This window comes from Botrytis sinoallii, assembly GCF_014898435.1.
Source record: "Botrytis sinoallii strain Bc 23 chromosome Unknown BSIN_028, whole genome shotgun sequence".
NCBI lineage: Eukaryota > Fungi > Ascomycota > Leotiomycetes > Helotiales > Sclerotiniaceae > Botrytis > Botrytis sinoallii.
Window position 1 is genome coordinate 401,185 of NW_024066055.1, and position 17,293 is coordinate 418,477.

The 17,293-nt window shown below is 41.9% G+C and overlaps 5 protein-coding genes across 5 annotated transcripts; 3 read left to right on the plus strand and 2 right to left on the minus strand.

Moving 5' to 3' along the window:
* Nucleotides 1–1,047: 1,047 nt before the first annotated feature.
* Nucleotides 1,048–3,527, plus strand: EAF02_010924 (uncharacterized protein; the record flags this gene model as incomplete). The annotated part of the gene is made up of 5 exons (XM_038906972.1): nt 1,048–1,108; nt 1,581–1,633; nt 1,686–1,941; nt 1,991–2,253; nt 2,301–3,527. 5 exons carry the CDS (start codon nt 1,048–1,050, stop codon nt 3,525–3,527), a joined length of 1,860 nt encoding a protein of 619 aa, XP_038753262.1.
* A 4,371-nt stretch (nt 3,528–7,898) lies between these two features.
* Nucleotides 7,899–8,596, plus strand: EAF02_010925 (uncharacterized protein; the record flags this gene model as incomplete). The annotated part of the gene is made up of 4 exons (XM_038906973.1): nt 7,899–7,967; nt 8,013–8,095; nt 8,158–8,335; nt 8,399–8,596. 4 exons carry the CDS (start codon nt 7,899–7,901, stop codon nt 8,594–8,596), a joined length of 528 nt encoding a protein of 175 aa, XP_038753263.1.
* A 665-nt stretch (nt 8,597–9,261) lies between these two features.
* EAF02_010926 (uncharacterized protein) lies at nt 9,262–10,450 on the minus strand (the record flags this gene model as incomplete). Its single annotated transcript, XM_038906974.1, has 2 exons — nt 9,262–10,241; nt 10,318–10,450. The coding sequence occupies 2 exons, from the start codon at nt 10,448–10,450 to the stop codon at nt 9,262–9,264; spliced, it is 1,113 nt and encodes a 370-aa protein (XP_038753264.1).
* A 1,387-nt stretch (nt 10,451–11,837) lies between these two features.
* On the minus strand, nt 11,838–12,737 carry EAF02_010927 (uncharacterized protein; the record flags this gene model as incomplete). Its single annotated transcript, XM_038906975.1, has 1 exon — nt 11,838–12,737. One exon carries the CDS (start codon nt 12,735–12,737, stop codon nt 11,838–11,840), a length of 900 nt encoding a protein of 299 aa, XP_038753265.1.
* A 1,780-nt stretch (nt 12,738–14,517) lies between these two features.
* Nucleotides 14,518–16,154, plus strand: EAF02_010928 (uncharacterized protein; the record flags this gene model as incomplete). Its single annotated transcript, XM_038906976.1, has 2 exons — nt 14,518–15,489; nt 15,531–16,154. 2 exons carry the CDS (start codon nt 14,518–14,520, stop codon nt 16,152–16,154), a joined length of 1,596 nt encoding a protein of 531 aa, XP_038753266.1.
* Between the last annotated feature and the right edge of the window lie 1,139 nt (nt 16,155–17,293).

The window sequence follows — 17,293 nt, forward strand, 5'->3', positions numbered from 1 at the left end:
AGAGAAAGGAATGAGATGATTCACGAGGCCGGGGGTCCATGTGATATCTAGGTAATTATTGGAGTGCATGTGAGGTACGAGGTATCTAGTACACAAAGAGTGGGATTCGAGATTGTTTGGAGTGAAGTTGTATATAAATATTTCATACTTCTCTTTCCAATAACAATGAAGATGACTAAGAAACAATAAAGAAATAATAGAGAAATAATAAAGAAATACACTTTTATTCAAGTGTTTCAAGTGAAAATACGGTAAATATACTCTCTCTCCATCATTCACATACCTTAGTAGGTATATCCATATTTGCATGGATCAGTCTGATTCAAGTGATGGACGCCATATGGCGTTAACAAGGCTGACAAACCAATTACATCTGCGTGCCCAGGTGGTGCGACAGTAACACCATCAATCTATCGTCCCAACACATGTGGGACAAACAATCATGGAGGCAAAGAGAAAGAAAGCATAAGCACGTGATTGAACCGATAATCGGCGTAGAATCCCTGGGGACCTTCTTCTCCAATCAAATGAATCAATTCTTCATCATTTGCTCAATCGACCAATAAACACCCATACATTTTCTCCATTTCAATCTATTAGTCCGTATTGGGTTATTTCAACATGGTAGATCGTATTAAAACCGTATTAAATCCATAAAGACGGTGATATCGCACTCAGACTAATCGGAAATCGGAAAAAGCGGCATTACGAGGAACTGCAGCATTGATATATCATCTGCCCCACCCACCACTTCTACCTGATTTGACTCTTTTCTTTGCTCAAAGCATGACTTCTCTGACAAATCATCACTTATATACCTATTAGGTAGTCTCTTCAGCTTGCTCTTGCTGCTCTCTTCTGATATTCTCAACATCATGTATTGAAACGGTCGTTTTCTTAGCCATCTACGCTCTTGTACAGTTCGAATCTAATATCACTCAATCAAAAATCATTCCACGATCTTATATCTTGTGGTTTCTATGCTTGCGGCGGAAAAAAGACCGTAGATCCGAGGAGGCTGAGAAAGTAATCTTTACCGCCAACGACATGGCCAAGAGAAAGAGTCCAGGTCCAGCAAAATTGCCCGTGGCCCAGCTTACAATTCTTGGTGAGTTTCCAATTTGTCTCGTCGTGTTTACATATGTCCAGCAGATCTTCAAATCGTTGATAGTTTCTTCGTTGCAATGATGAAAATCATGGTCATGGTTGATCTCGGGAGGCCGGTTAATGCAAATGCAAAATACCCCGCCAAACAATGTAACATTGTCACCCAAAACTTCATCTCTTGACGAAGATCATGCATATCCTTTACCTAGTTACATCCTTCTGGAGAAGAATCAATTGAATATCTCTCTCTGCATGGTCACTGTTTCTCCTCCCTGCGAATGTGATTGGAATAGATCTTGAGGATGTGATGGAATTTCTGTTCGACTGTGATTCTTCAGACCAAGCTCAGTCGGATGTATCATTCCGTCTATACAACTACCATTATAGTGTAGCCCGTTCAGTCGACAGCTCAATTGGCGATTTTCGATTCAAAAATTCATTCATAGGTCAAATACTCATACTAATTTGATTAGCAATATGTAGATTCGCAGAACCAGTCGCCTTGACTTCAGTCTTTCCATATCTAGTGAGTTTCGAGGAAATCCACCAAAAAATCATGTGACTAATCCCATGACTAGCCTGAAATGATTGAAAGTTTTGGAGTGGAACAAAAAGATGTAGCAAAATGGGCAGGTATAGCATCTGCTGTTTTCTCATTAGCTCAGTGCATGACAGCTATCATGTGGGGAAGGGCTTCCGATACATTTGGTCGTAAACCTACAATCTTGGTGGGCTTGACATGTACAATGATATTAAATATCATATGGGGCATGTCAGTAACTTTACCTATGGCTATCATTGCTAGAGCACTGCAAGGAGCATTTAACGGAAATGGTTTGTCCTTCTCCTCGAATTAGAATTCGCATGAGCTAATAAAAAATAGTTGGAATTATCCGAACAATGGTAGCCGAAATGGTTCCTGAAAAAGAGTTACAACCAAGAGCATTTTCCATCATGCCATTAGTATGGAGTCTTGGTTCTATATTTGGTCCATCTTTCGGAGGATTCTTTGCTAGACCAGCACAAAACTTTCCAGGACTTTTCGGAAATAATAGATTTTTCCTCAATTTTCCTTTTGCATTACCAAATATTATCGCCAGTTTCCTTTTCATGATTGGAATCACGACTGGATTTTTCTTCCTCAGGGTATGCTTCAACAATCAATTCCTCACATTCCCACTAACGAATGCCAGGAAACTCTAGAATCCAAACGTAATAAGAAAGACTGGGGAGTAGAAGTAGGAAAGAAATTAGTTACTTCTTCTAAAGTGCTCTGTTGTAAACCTCGACCCAGACACCACACTCCTGGGCATCCAGCCTATGATGAATCATCAGCATCACTTCTCAGACCTACATCTTCTGGTTCGGATACCGCTGAATCTTTTGGTGATAACTTTGAATCTTCCAAATCGAAAGCTCCAGTTACCCGCCCAAGTCTTCGAGAGGTATTCACACGTCAATCAGTCATTAATCTCATTGCCTATACATTTCTCGCCCTTCATTCCGTCTCTTATGATCAAATCCTTTCAGTTTTCATGCATCATCCTCGTCAAATCCACGATCCATCAAATACTCAACTCCCATTCAGATTCTCCGGTGGTTTCGGTCTTCATTCGGGCAGAATCGGTACAATTTTTACCCTCTATGGTGTCGTGGGTGGCTTCATTCAATTCGTCATTTTCCCACCCGCAGCTCGTAAATTCGGTGTATTGAATTGCTTCAAAGTTTGTGCTGTAACTTTCCCCATTATTTGTTTCGTTACTCCATACACAGCACTCATCGAATCATCAACTTGGCAACAAATCATTATTTTCGCAATCTTGATTGTTAAATCTTTTGCGGTTATCTTCGCTTTTCCTTGCTGTGTTATTCTCCTCACAAATTCGGCAGTTAGTCTTCGTATCTTGGGTACATTGAACGGCTTTGCAGTATCTATTTCTGCAGTTGGAAGAGCAATTGGACCAGCCATGTCTGGAGCTGCTTTCACTTGGGGATTGAAAGAAGGTTATATTATTACTCCTTACTTCTTGCTTGGAACAATCGCAGCGATTGGTGCAATTCCAATTTGGTATTTAGAAGAAATGGAAGGATTTAGCAAGAGTGGTACAAGCGATGATGACAGCGAAGAAGAACCACTCCTCCCACCTGATGAGGAAACCGCAGTTCTAGGTGATGATGAGAGGATTAGAAGAGATTCTAACGAAGAAGCACTAGATGTTGTCGATGGTGCACCACTTTCTAAAGCTATAAGTAAGCGAAGACAATCGAGCGTGAGTAAGATTAATAGAATGGAAGAAAATATGAGTAGTCCGATTGGAATGATAGGAGGAAGTGTGGGACCTGGAGGAGGAAGAAGATTGAGTAATGGACTTGCGGTTAGTAATTTGGGACAGGGAACAGGAGGAACGAGTTTTACTTGAGAGAAGGTTTATTAAAGAGAAGGAGATTTGAGGGGTGAGGGATACTCACGATCTGGGGATCTTCGTGAATGTGGAATCTGGTTTCGGTGGAAGGCCTGGGGGCGGAAATGAAAATGAAAATGGAAATGAATCACGGAAAATGTATACGACATCCATGGGAAACGGTTGGAGCCTCAAGAGAGTAAATTATGATATGTTAATGAGTAGAATGGATGGAAAAGGCGGGTGATAGCAAGGCAGGGTAAAAATAGGTATCTTTTTCATTGATAAAATAACCACCCATTCAGATCTCAAATTTCCAAACTAGACAGTAAGAGAAGCTTAAATGGTGATCGTCCATGTAATATGGCTGAACAGTAACTTAAACAGTTGATAATAGATGCCACTCTGGCATCAGATGAAATTCAAATTTCCCGCCACAAAACAATATCGCTTGTTTCGTGCAAGGTTTGGGGGAATCAAATTCAGCTACCTAGCATTAAGTATTCAATCGAGGCATTTAATCGAGGCATCATATCATGGAGGTGAACAATGAGATCTTGACGATTGAGTAAGAAATTAATGGATGTGATGTGATGTTATAGAGAATGTTAATTGAGTTGATAGGAAGTAGATTATTGGAAGTTATATAAGATTACCAAAATATCATCTCAATTCGATTTCTTTCCCATCATCACCCCGTCTCAAAACCTGGTCCAGTCATATATAACTAAACAGCTATCTTTTCTGTCGCTTAAGCTCTACACCATAGGATCTATCTCCATCCCAGTCGTCCGAGAGATGATTCTCCATCACCACAATCAACCATCAATGTGCACTTAATTCTCTCCGGAATTCGAGCTGCCAGTGCACGTATCCTCTCGCTTGCTCTTCATCTTCTTAGCCTTCCCTCCACCACGATGATTCTTTCTCTTGATTTCCCTGATTTCCCCGATTTCCCGGCCGTGTGATTAGTTTCCTGAGTGTATCTCTGTTCCGAATCTCCTATATCCATATCCGCATCGCTCTTGAAGTTCTGCATCACCTCGTTATATCCCACATAGGTTTGATGAAGAGCTAGCATAAAGAGATAGAGAATGATGGGTCCAATGAGCATAAGGCATTGTGGAGTGTGTTTTATGCAGCAGGAGAGGTGTTTTGTATAGGAGTGCCATGTATGCGCTACAGCCTATGGGATGATAAGCGGTGTTTTTGAAGAGCGATGGTGGTGCGGGAGATTGCTGGGGAGGACATGTTTTTGAATGGTAGGGGTTTTTGGAGATAGTTCGTGTGATGAGTTGAGATGAGTTGTCTTGGTAAAGGTCGATGAGGATTTTGAGATGGAGAATTATTTGGAAGTTGGGGTGGTTGAGTGGTTGTATACGCATTTGTCGGCGAGGAGCGGTTGAGGGTACGGTTAAGACTCTTGATGTGAGGTAAGCGAAGTCTCAGAGCCGTAATTTACGACCATGTACGGGAGATAGAGACTCCAGACGGTCAATTCGTGACAGTAGGTATGTAGTACTGCAATCATTCACGACATATTTCCAGAATTTTTGCTTTCAAAATTTACATCAAGTTAGCGAGAGTCCCGAAAGACAAAGATTGAAACTCGGGTGTTTGGGTTGTCGTAAATATACGGTCTTGGTGGTTCGTATCGTATCGTAGCCAAAACATGATGGTTATCACAGCTATAATTTATACTGATGATGTTTGGATTGAATTGAAGTAGTCCATTTGTTTTGTAAGCAGTTGTGGATGTATCACTGAATACGATCATGATCAGAAAGAATTCTTTATAAAACTTTTGCGCCGATTCTTTTAAAATCTCAGTTCTTTGCTGAGAAATGATGTGGAAGATAATTCAGAATTAATAAGGCATCACGAATATCCATCAGACAGGAGTTCCTGTAGAGTCATTGAAGATCAATGTGTCAAGATCTGAATAGGTACTTTACATCGTCTTCTGTTTCGAGGGCTTTCCATCGATGTAATCAACGATCGAGGAACTTTAGATCTTTGATATGAGAGGGTAGAGTAGTGCTTAGCTGAGATCATGCACAACGCATTTCCAGTACCGTAAAGTAATGTGTTTTTGAGTTGCATCGTTTTTTTCTCTTGAGATGATTGTAAGATCTCATCGAGTGTTGCTAGTAATTAAGAATTCCGGATCTCAGGCAATCTAATGGATGAATGTAAGGTAGGTAGTTAAGAGACATTCTAGAATCCTTGTTGTGGGCACTCGATCTTCTGCACATTACAATTGGTACACCAAACAGTTTATTACTAGGAGTGCGATATCCATGTTCGTTTGAATAACCGAAATCGGGTATAATGCGCTTGTCTATATCAGACGATAAACTAGATACATTCCAACTAACCTTATGAATTTTTCGAAAGGAGAATGCATGCAAATCGACTTCAGATCTTCAAATCAATTCATTTCAAGTGATAGGTACCTAGTATGTACAGGAATTTATATAGATCTGAAAAGGTGGTTGAGAAGAGATTTCAAAATTCTAGAAAATCAAGATCTTATAATGTAACCATGGCCAATTAGCAAATAATTCATCTGCTTCGATCGTTTGTGCCCATATCTAGCATGTGGGAGGGTCGGGTATCACAAAAAGACCCGCGAGCCTTGAGATTGGATCGCGGGTTCTGGATTGTTTGATTCTCTTCTGGATTTTCATGCAACGAGTATTTTGCGTTAGGTGAAATACTCAATGAGTGGCTTTGGAAAGATTTTGAAACTTGTGCATTGCTTTGGACTGATGACTGAGATGGCCGAGAAGTGGCAGAGGTGGAAGTATGAGTGGTTGATATCGGTCTTCATGTACTACTCTCTGATGCTGGTTGTTGCTTTCCGACGGAAACGATTAAGAGCTCTTTTCTCTCGACCTTGCGTCTAGGTATCTGAGAATCATTCAACTGAACGAGGGGTAAATTGAAGACTACGTCTGATTGCGTGTCAATGAAAAGCTCGTCCATACGATGTTGAACGATTAAGCAAGCTTTTCCAACAAGCTATCTTTCTAGGCTCGAAACGAATCCATATCGTGAATTACAATTCAGCTTCTTTGAAGTGGTGATATTATGGGGCTCTGAAGAAGAGGTCAAACATCGGTGATATGTCAGTATGAGAAAAGCTACCTAGGTACTAAAAGAGGGCATATCGTTCACTTATGAACTGGATACAGTCCAGTTATTGGCCGCTCAAACGCGTTCTTCATCGTACACTCAGTATTCACCTGTAATCTACCATCTCAAAGTGAAAAAGAAGGATCCAAAGCCGAGGTATTTTATTGCTATAGTTTTGATTGATAGCTTTGTCCCTTGAGTACAAATTATTCCTAGATCTTTGATGTAGATAGTAGCCCTCTTCGAGGCGTACCAAAACCAACCTTAGTCTTAGACACTGCAGAACATCCTGATCGAAGGCTCATACCAAGATGAAGAATCAGAGGAAATCGGAGTCTCTACATAAGCAGTCCAGCTCTCTTATTAGCGTGGCACGCAGCTGCAAGATTCTGGGCTGTCTCCCAAAATATTAATTCCTCAAGCAGAAGATTCGTCGAGTCAATATTCACTTTCGAGGAAGACAAATCAACACTGCCTAGCCCCAACAAAAATACAAGATCACGAGATCGCATGCTCATTTAACTTGTTGATATTCACTCAAAGATGGCGCAGTCTTGAAAATTTGAACCTCGCTAAGATCACGCACATTTTCAATTTTTCCTATTTAAGTGTTCCTTCTTGTCGGTACGGTTCAGTTCTCTCCATCTTTCTTAAAATCACAAACTTTGCGAAGTTTGAAGCTTTTTATATCTATATTTCTTCCATTTAATTTCTTCCATTCAAGTCGCTGGTTGAAATGTCTTCCACATTTCAAAGACAAGTAATTCAACCTTCCAATTTCCATTCGCCATTTCTAAATCATTCAACGCTTCTTGGACCACAGCTAATATGTATATTTACGGGATTCGCATTGTGATGATCGAATTGATCCTGATATACCACCGGTAAGATTCTATCCTCACACACTGTCTCGATCCTTCCCGTCTGCCGGCCTATCTCAATCACACATGGTTTCAAGTGAGGTGGAATCACAGTCACCAATCGAATTCGCAGCAATACACCGAGAACATAGGCAATATTTCTATAGGTTCCTCGGAACCTTAAACCTGCGTACACGGTGCCAGGGGAAGCTTCTCCTTGGCGGATTGTGTGTTTTCAGCTATCATGTTGTGTGTGCAAAAGTCTATCCTGGTGTGGAGACCAGATCTGTAATGGGTCGAGGTGGTGGCTAATTTCCTGGTCTGTGTGGCTTTCGGGTCGCCGGGGATGGAGGTACCATTGGGGATTCACGACTTCCCGTCGCACTGTCGCATGGCGAGCGCCAGATTAATTTCCGGGAAGACTTTGCGAGATGCTGGGCGGGGAATTTTTCGATTCAGTGTGAGATCTTACTCAGCATAGCTCCTTTGCTGATTTGAGGTTCAGGAACAATGGATCGGTAGAAAAGAGCTTCTCAAATGGAGATCGGGCACACATGAGAACCAGTCACTCAGTCATGGAAAGAAACTGTAAGTTGTCGTCTTTGTCTCCTGTTCGCTGCGTGGCAATATCTCTGACTTTACAAATACAGAGATGCAACTGAGCAAATCAGAGTCATGCAGAAGCAGCACGACCTCAATATCAATGAAGTGGGGTTCAAGCATGAAATGCAAGATAGAACTCGTTGTCTTGATCTCTCCATTCAAGTCAAGGCTATGAACCGTCAGCTGGAACACAGATTCAAGTTAGCTCTTCTCAGTGCACAAATGGTACGTTCATCTTCCGTGTGCGGTATGACAAGCATATGAAGACTAACACTCAAATTCATCCAGATTATCCTCACCTTTTCCTGTTTCGTGACTTTCTTCTACGTAATGTCGCTTTGTAAATCAGACTACTACTATACGTCGTTAGTCTTTATGTTGTTCATCTTTCTGGGTACAGGCAAGCTTTACCATGACGGGCGATTGTTACCAAGAATGCCTATGCCATTACAACGTACCGAGAACTATGAAATAGTGGGATCTTAATCGTTTGTGCATGCGCGAGTCCTGAATCTACAAGTTTACCTTTACACCTTTGTGAGAACGTTTTGTGATTAACTTTCTGTCATGTGAGAACTTCTACAGTCGAATGGTGAAACTTCTATCAATCTTCAATGAATCTACACCATGCCCAATAATATAAAACAAAACATCAAGGAACAAATCCTTGGCTCATCAATCTCAATCCAAGACACCATTCACACTGACATCTCCGTAATATTGCACATCAAATCCAGCACAGCATTTATTCAGAGAGTCATCCAGAAGAAAGAATCAGTTATTAGATTATATCAGTAGAGAATAAATACAAATTGCGCGCGATCATGTATCAGCAATATCTAATCTACCGATCAAAACCACCTGTTTGATCCCAAAAGCATCGAATAACAAAAAAACATCCAACTCAAAATAGCCCCCGCCCAAATCGAAGGTGCTGCTGTGCGATTTCCGCTGCGCTTTCAGTAGCACTGCGAATAATTACACTCCAAAATACAGCCAGATTTCCAGAGAAAATGAAAAAAGATATGAAAACTTGATATGAAAAAGCAGGATTGGCTTATCTTCGCTTTGTTCGTCCCCTCCGCACCGAGGGTCCCGCCTCCGATGAGCCATACTCAGGAGGAAAATGAGCAGTACTCGTGTGGCGACCCTTAAAACCACTTCCCATCTTTCATACAGTCTGAAGCCATAAATTCGTCTCTCCAACGATAAGCTTTAAATCCATGATACGCGCACCAGCGGTTTTTACCAGACGGCTTTTTGTTCCGACATTGTCCATTAGGAAAAAAGACCTCTCCTTTACTTGCACGTCCCATCTCTGCCTCGCAATACGAGAAGTCCCAAGTTGATAATTGATCACGATGTGATCCACATGCCCCAAAAGAGGCATTCTTACTTATCCGCGTCTTACATGTCGGCAGAAGACACTCCATGTCAGAATCCGCTGGCATCTCTTCTGTCGCACGACTGTTGTCTTCAACGACCTGTGGGCTTTTAACAGTTGCGTGATAGCGAAGGCTTTCGCAATAGCCTTGTGATGGCTGTTGGGGCGGCATAAATGCGAGTTCATCAGAGCTGTAAGATTTCGATCTTTCTCTCGGCTCTTGTCTTCTCCGAGACTTATCTTTTCTTGCCCGTCTAGACGATGGAGTAGCTATATCTCTTCCTGGCCTACCCAAAGGAGGAAGTGATCTCTGCATTGAAGTCGGAATAACAGCCTGAAATTGCTGCATGGAATCCGTGCCCTTGTTGCCTTCGTGTTTCAAAGCGTGTAGTTGATGTGTATTTAGGGGGTACTTTTGACTGCCAGATTCTTGAGAGCGTCCTGTATCACTCGGATGGTAAGGAGCCTCACGACTTCTTAATTCGGAAGCTAGATAGTGCTGTGACTGACTAGTCGTATTAGAATACAAGCGAGCTGCAGGAACGTGGAAATTCTCTGGCGTTCTTAGGATCGTAGTACTAGAGGCCTGCGCTGAATGATATGTATATGGAGCAGGTGGTCTCAGGACCGAGCTGATTGGGGGTAGACGGTAGTTGTTTGTCGGATGTGGTGATGGAGCAATGCTATCAGTCGGGTTCAAAGGAGGGAGATTCATGGCATTCCTATCTGGGCCATGGTTGTATGTTCCTAAGAAAATGTCAGAGCTATTTATTTTTGCGTTGGAGCCCAGCTCGATTCAACACCTGGGAGATTTTGTATTGACCTTGGATGTCTCCACTTCTAAAGTTAGACTCGCGAGACTGATCTCCGCCATAATTCTGCTGTTGAGATTGACCATATTCATCGAGTTGGCCATGACGGCCACTGCTTCCGAGATGATAACGGCCTAAAGACATAATCAGTGGGTTGATATCTATGATGTTGGGTTAAATGCTGAAATTTCTTAGGATTGATGGATGGATGGATTTTCTGAAAAAGAGAGTATAGCAGGAAGCAAGAACAGGAAAACTTTGGGAAATCAAGAAGGGTATATGTCAAAATTGTGCGAGTCACTCGTTCTAACGGAGTGAGTGTTTCCAATTGCCAAAGTTCGTGAATGACTGTCCAAATCATACCTGTAGGCTTACAATTGTCGCATTATGAGTGTTAAAGTGTGGATGGAGTCAAAGGAGAAGAAGACATTACTTGAAATATTCATGACTAGTTCTAGCAGAAATTTCCCATGGATGCAAAAAATCAGAGGAATGATTCAACGGCTCAAATCATGACTCCTAATAATGAACACCACTTGGTCAATATGAGTATTGGAAGACAAATGACTGACGGAATGTGAGACAACTACTGGAGTAAATCGCCAAAATTTAAGAGTCCTTCGAGAAAGGAATTCAGACCATTATCGATGTTCTTTGGCAGCTCAAGAAATGGCTACTAACTCAGATCCGGGGTCAAAGTATCATGATTTTACATTTCTCTTCTCTCCCTGACTTTTCCTATCTCTTAGAACGACCAACTTCAAAGCTTTCAAAATCTTGTTATTCTATTGAAGATCATCATTATGCAGCTCGAAATGGCTTTTGACTTTACTTAAATCTATGGCTTGTGATGCTTCACTGTAGGTTATGGATATGCAAAGTTGAGAATGGTGTGATGTTTCACTGAGAAAGTATGTATTCACTGTCCTAATAATCCAGAGTCATGTGTAATTGGCTAGGTAATACTCATACCTCGCACACATTGTTTCTCAGTCACACCTCATTGCTTCGATTACTTTGCATTCCGAATTTAGTATCTTCTCAATACCTCGACAGCTCACGAACTCATTGAGGAGGCGCATATAAAAAGTCCAATGCATTTATTAACTAGTCCCTACATTCAAAAATAGATCAAGCAAGCTGCCTTCCAAATATTAAGCCCTTCGTCAAGACTCCTGGGTGAGAAGGGGAAAGTCTGATCCCTCCATCGACACCCACCAACCTCAACGACAACGAACAACCCAAACAAGAACCAAGCCTCCGAAACTTGGAGCCCATCAATCACAGAATTCAAGATAAGCTCCATCATTAATCAGTCTTTCCGTCACTGCTTACATACATTCCCAAGAAAAAATACAACGAAATAAAAAATTGAAGAAAGGTGTAATGAAATAGAGGGGAGTTAATTTGATCCCAGTTTTGGAATCTCAACATCCCCTCATGCGTTTGACTTCATCATAGATTCATGACGATTAGGAAAGTCGTCAATCTCATCCCTTCATCCCAAGAAGCGATACAGCTGCGTCGTGCTTTACACCGTGTGTTGCGGCCTCCTTTGATGGGCTCTTCGTGGATTCCTCTGGTTACCTCTGTGGTTACCGGACACTCTCTGACCATCTCCAGCCACTGAGTGATTTTGATCTTCAGATTGGCTGTCGGACACATTTGTCATGTTCTCCCATGATCGCGGCGAGTAATTGATTGCATCAAGAAACTGGCTCGGAGTTGTTACCAGCTGAACAGAAGGACTTGAGTAACGTTGGCTGCTTGGTGCACTAACTCTTGCGTATGCTTCTTGATTCAAATTTTGTCCGGCTCCTGACACCTGTGTATTACGGGCGGACTGCGGTTGGGTCTCTTGGTATTCGGGTGGAGCGCCTTGTCCTAGCCACTCCCATACTCCTGACGGATATTGGTGCCATCCCTCTTCCAATTCACGACCACTCGAATGCGATTGTGCATATGTGACTCCGTGTTCTTCCTCTACACGTCCCGATGGCTCAGAATCATACGTTGGAGGAGTTTGAGCTTGGTGTCCAGCGACTGAAGGAGTTTGTACTTGGTATACATCGACGGAAGGAGTTTGAGCTTGGTATCCAGTAAATGGAGAAGCATACACTAGATCTGAATCGAAGGGAAGGTATTGTTCCCTGGGCACAAACCGTCCATCTTGGGAATATCCAGCTTCTGTCGAATAATCGTTACCTCCTGTCCAGATATCTGCAGGAGGACTTTCTGTAGTAGTCGATATCATTGGAGGACTATTTCTTTGGTAGAGCTGACTTCCTAGATCATTGGATGGTGAATATGCCTGCATTTCATTAACTTGTCCTGGCAGATCTCTTATCACATATGGCACTATGTCCTCCACCAGCCAACGATCAAACTCCTGACGCCGTCTCATCTCCTGACCATTGGAACGATCAGACATGTTGCTATAAAATCAATAAGCACTGAAGACCATATAATGTGAGTTCAAGAGCTAATAATCTTACCACGATAAAATCAAGAGATAATGGTATTGATCTTCTCCAGTTTTGAGTAAAGGCAAAGTTAAAATGGAACTTCTCTCCGGGATCTTAGGCTTTTGGGGTCTTGAAGAAGTTTTTCGAATTATTGCTGTCTTTGATATCATTGTATGTTGAAAGTGAAAAGGAGGAAGCGTGTAGTCCCATGCTATTTAAGCAACAGAATGGCAGCAAAATTTGCATGCGTGGTCCAACTGTCGGAATCATAAAGAGAAATGGAGTGTGATAACTCATACATATCTTGTGAATATTACCGTTCTTCGAGCAGACTATGACTACATCGATTTATCAAAGCGCATTGATTGAATGAGCCATAACCCACGAAATGGTCACATCTGCAATTATGTGAGTTATAGTAGAACGTTCTACATCAACTGCGCAGCGCTTGTACTCTCAAGATTCATGCTGGCTCTAGTGTATCGAGTCATTATACCATTCTCGCGACTTCAAAATCCCACACGATGTGGGCTACCGTGGTGAAGGTCATACCTGGCGAATTCATACTTCGAGTAGCCTTCCTTTTATTCAAATCCCAACTTTGCGGACTCCCCAAGTACCTTCATCAATATCCTTCTTCGTCAATGACACTCAAGATCACTCTTCCCTTCAAATTAAAATGGAATGGTCATAACCCTACTATTATTGTTCTTTTGGTGAAGTCTCATCAATGATTCGCATTGCCGAATCCTACTGTCACAGATTCCAAACAGGGAAATGATACCTTCACATTCATGTTCATGAGATTGTTCAAAGATAGTATGACTCCATTTCAATTGAATATCGATTTTACTGATTCATATCTACATTACTCTTATGATTCCTGATTGTAGAAGAACTTGTGAGTTCTTGGTAACAAGATTGACTGAATATTCATTAAGTGAAGATCATGAGACTTAGATATTCGAATCGCATAAATGATTGAACTTCAAATTTGTTGTAATTATTTGTCATTTTAGTCATTGCACATTTCTTTGATTCCGTTCAGTCAGAAATTTGGGTGTTCTTGCAGTCATTACTATTATCTTTCTTCACCTCATACCATTGAATCAAGTTATGAGTGTTCGGATTCCCAAGATCCTGTTCATTCATCATATTCATACTTCAATACACCTGCACTGACGCACTTCCCCCCAGAAATGACGGCAAATTGTCCCTTTTGGTGTAATTCATTCATAATTAAATCATTATTGACGCAATGATCGCACTCATACTACCCGATTTGCCACCTCTCGATGAGCTCAAATAGTCCCGGTCTCCCCCTCTGCATCGCTTTTCTTTTTTCTTCACAACACCATTTCAAAAAAGCAACACTTTGCACAATTTACGAGCACATTACAGAACAATCAAAACTACCAAGAAGAGCTCTTCACTCTGCATTCTTGTCTCGCTACTGCGTCGTGGTACAGGTACTTCTACAAACTCAATGAAGACTACCTCGGAATTGCTGCGGACTTTTCGATAAGATCTTCACTTGGCTCGGCTGAACACTCTACGCTTCTTTTTCATACGACATTTGAGTCCTACTCACGATAATACCCTACCATCAGCAATCCCGTCGTTTCCGAATCGTAAGTTACGTGAAGACGTGTATCTTCCATAAACTATTGTGACCTACTCACTCTCTATTTTAGATCACTCGAGTATCTATTTTGTCAGTGGTGCCAACATATTCGTCCTTCTGACATGTCTTCTCACAAAGGAAAGGAGAGCACCAATACACGTAAGAGATGTTCTGCAAAACGTCTTGATGGTAAACAGTGTCCGGGAGATGGAAAACATGATGGTTCAACGGGCAAGATTTGCGATGCTTGTTACAATAAAATTCGGGGCCGGGAAACAGTTGGCAATATAGCGTCTTCTTCCAAAGCACAGGAGCATTCATCAAATAGATCATCGCCAAGTGTCAGGCCACAACCTTCTACAGATCAAAAGCGTCCAGATCGGAGAACCGAAACCGAAACTCAATCATACAATGATGGAGCATCGAGAAATAAGGGAAAAAGGCGCGCCTCGAAAACTCCTTCAATCGGACAACGGACACCTGAGTTTGTCCCGGTTCCACCAGATACAGCAGCAATTGGCAAATCTGAAGGCCTAGATTGGTCTCCGAGTCTTCAAACTCCAGCTTATGGACAAAGAAATTATCCTGTAGAGTATGAGTCATATAAACCTCCACAACCTCAATATCATACAGTTTCGCCCGATTTAACTGGACCTCGCTCACCTGGCTTTCAAACTTCAAGATACGGGCAACAAGGAGACCCGGTGGAATTTGAATCATATCAAACTTCATATCATCCACAATCACCCGATGTCAGAGGTTTCACAATACCCGAGACCGAAATCGCTCCTCGTGCCCATGCGACACAAGTGGTTGAACAACCATTCACGCAATCTGTTGATGGGCAGCAAACTCAGTATGCAAACAGAAATTGTGATGAAGGGGATCTTCACAGTGCTAATACGCCTCCGAATGAAATTTGGCAATCATCATCTCTGACGAGTGCATATCCACGACGAACTCCTGTAGGAAATTCCCAAGATCCCGGGCATCCGCGAAGGATTAGACAATGGGAAAGCGGATATTCAAGGGAGAAAGATGGTTGCAGCATATCACATCATAGCACTACTCCCGCTGGTGGTGAAAGCTCATTAGTATTTAACCCCATGCCAACCGTATCTGAATCCAGTCACAGATGCGTTCGACAAGCATCGAGGGTCCGAATATAGTTACAACCTCCGATATTAGAGGAAGTTATGATCAAATACCATCTACAAGCCACGCTCCTTTGGGTCCTGGTGCAGGGCCGAGTTCTATTCCTTTACCGGAAGTAGCACAGGGTGTAATAAAAGATGAACGATGGAAATCTGAAAGACGAAACTGGGAACTGAACAAGATTCAAATTCAAAGACAATATCTGGATCAATATCCCGCAAGCAATTCTGTATCTGAGGGACCTGAAGAGTTTCGTGCCCATCTTCTATTTGCCGTATCACTTGGAGAGGGTCTGAAGTGCACTTATCGAAATCGTCATTCACATCGCTGTCAAAACAGTACTGTGCCAGGTAAAAGGTATTTTTACTGTGATATAGAAACCCACAACGACCAAGAAAATCCCAAATGGTATAGAGGAATGTCCATAAAGACTCGCAAGAGAGGAACATGTTACCAAGTCGTGGAGAGTTCTCAGGGAGTAACATATCCTTCAAGGCGCCAATGTGGCCGCAATACTAGAGAAACTTATTGTGATCTAGAATATCATTGCGAAAAGTACTTGAATGTACCTCAACCAAGATGTTATGACAGCCACGAGATATAAAGAAAGTATGGCTATGCTGGTTGATAGGTCTGCCCAAATACTGCATTCTCAAAAAAAGCGACATTTTTGTTTACTTCCAGGATTAAACGCCAAGACAAAAACACTGGATCAAAGTCCCGAATCACTAGTATTCCAGAGCTGTGTTTATGAATTCCCATCACATCAACTGTATTCTTTGGGGTCAGTACTTGGTAGCAGACTTTACTTGGTTCTTTCTTTCTTTCTTTCTTTTTCTAGCTGCAATTATGGGTGGATTTAATATGATAGAGAGATACTAGATTTTCCGGGCATTTTCATTATTTCCTTACAAATCTTTCCTTCCATTTTCATATCCAAATAATTCCCACTATCACTTCCCTTCACACACTCTTTTTTCTACATTTTCCTTACAACCCAAGATTGTTTTACTGTTATCTCATTGGCTGGATACATATTTTTGAATTGAGGGTCATCCTTTAGATTGCTTTCTACGAGTTACTCGTAACTCTTGTGATTGAATCTTCAAGGAACATATTTAGTTAGCGTCGAGTTTTAAAAAATAATTACTATTAGTTCAAATTTGTCTGTTTGTTATGTGACTTTATCATCGTATGTTTTCTGGTTCGAAGTATCTTGTCTTCTAGTTTACTTAGTCTAAAGTATCATCCCATCCATCCATCCATCCATCCATCATGTAGTCCATTCATCTCATCCTCCAAAACTTCACACACACCCTACAATCTTCAAACTTCCCTTCCAAACCCACCCATCAATCTCTTTCCTGGCGCATTTCTCCATACCCCCTCCCCTCCCTGTCTCCCCCTCGCTTATTCAGGGGTCCACCAGCCAAGCCCCCGAATCTCTGTGCGTGCATACAATCACGTGATGTAACACCACTCTCTCTTCCCTCTTTCCTCTTCTCCATCCACCATCCCTCATTTTTCGAACCCTTCGCTCTCAAATCTATTGCGTGTATAATGCATACGGAGCCTGAAGCTCGGCAGTGGAGCTGTGCGGAAACTTCCTCGGGGGCAAGAGGTCGCATTCCACATATCTCCTTTTCCCTTTTGCTAGCACCACTTCGATTGTGTGACACTTGATGACTCGAGTATATGATTAAATTTTGAATCAAGAAAAATGACTCGTTAACAAATACCAGC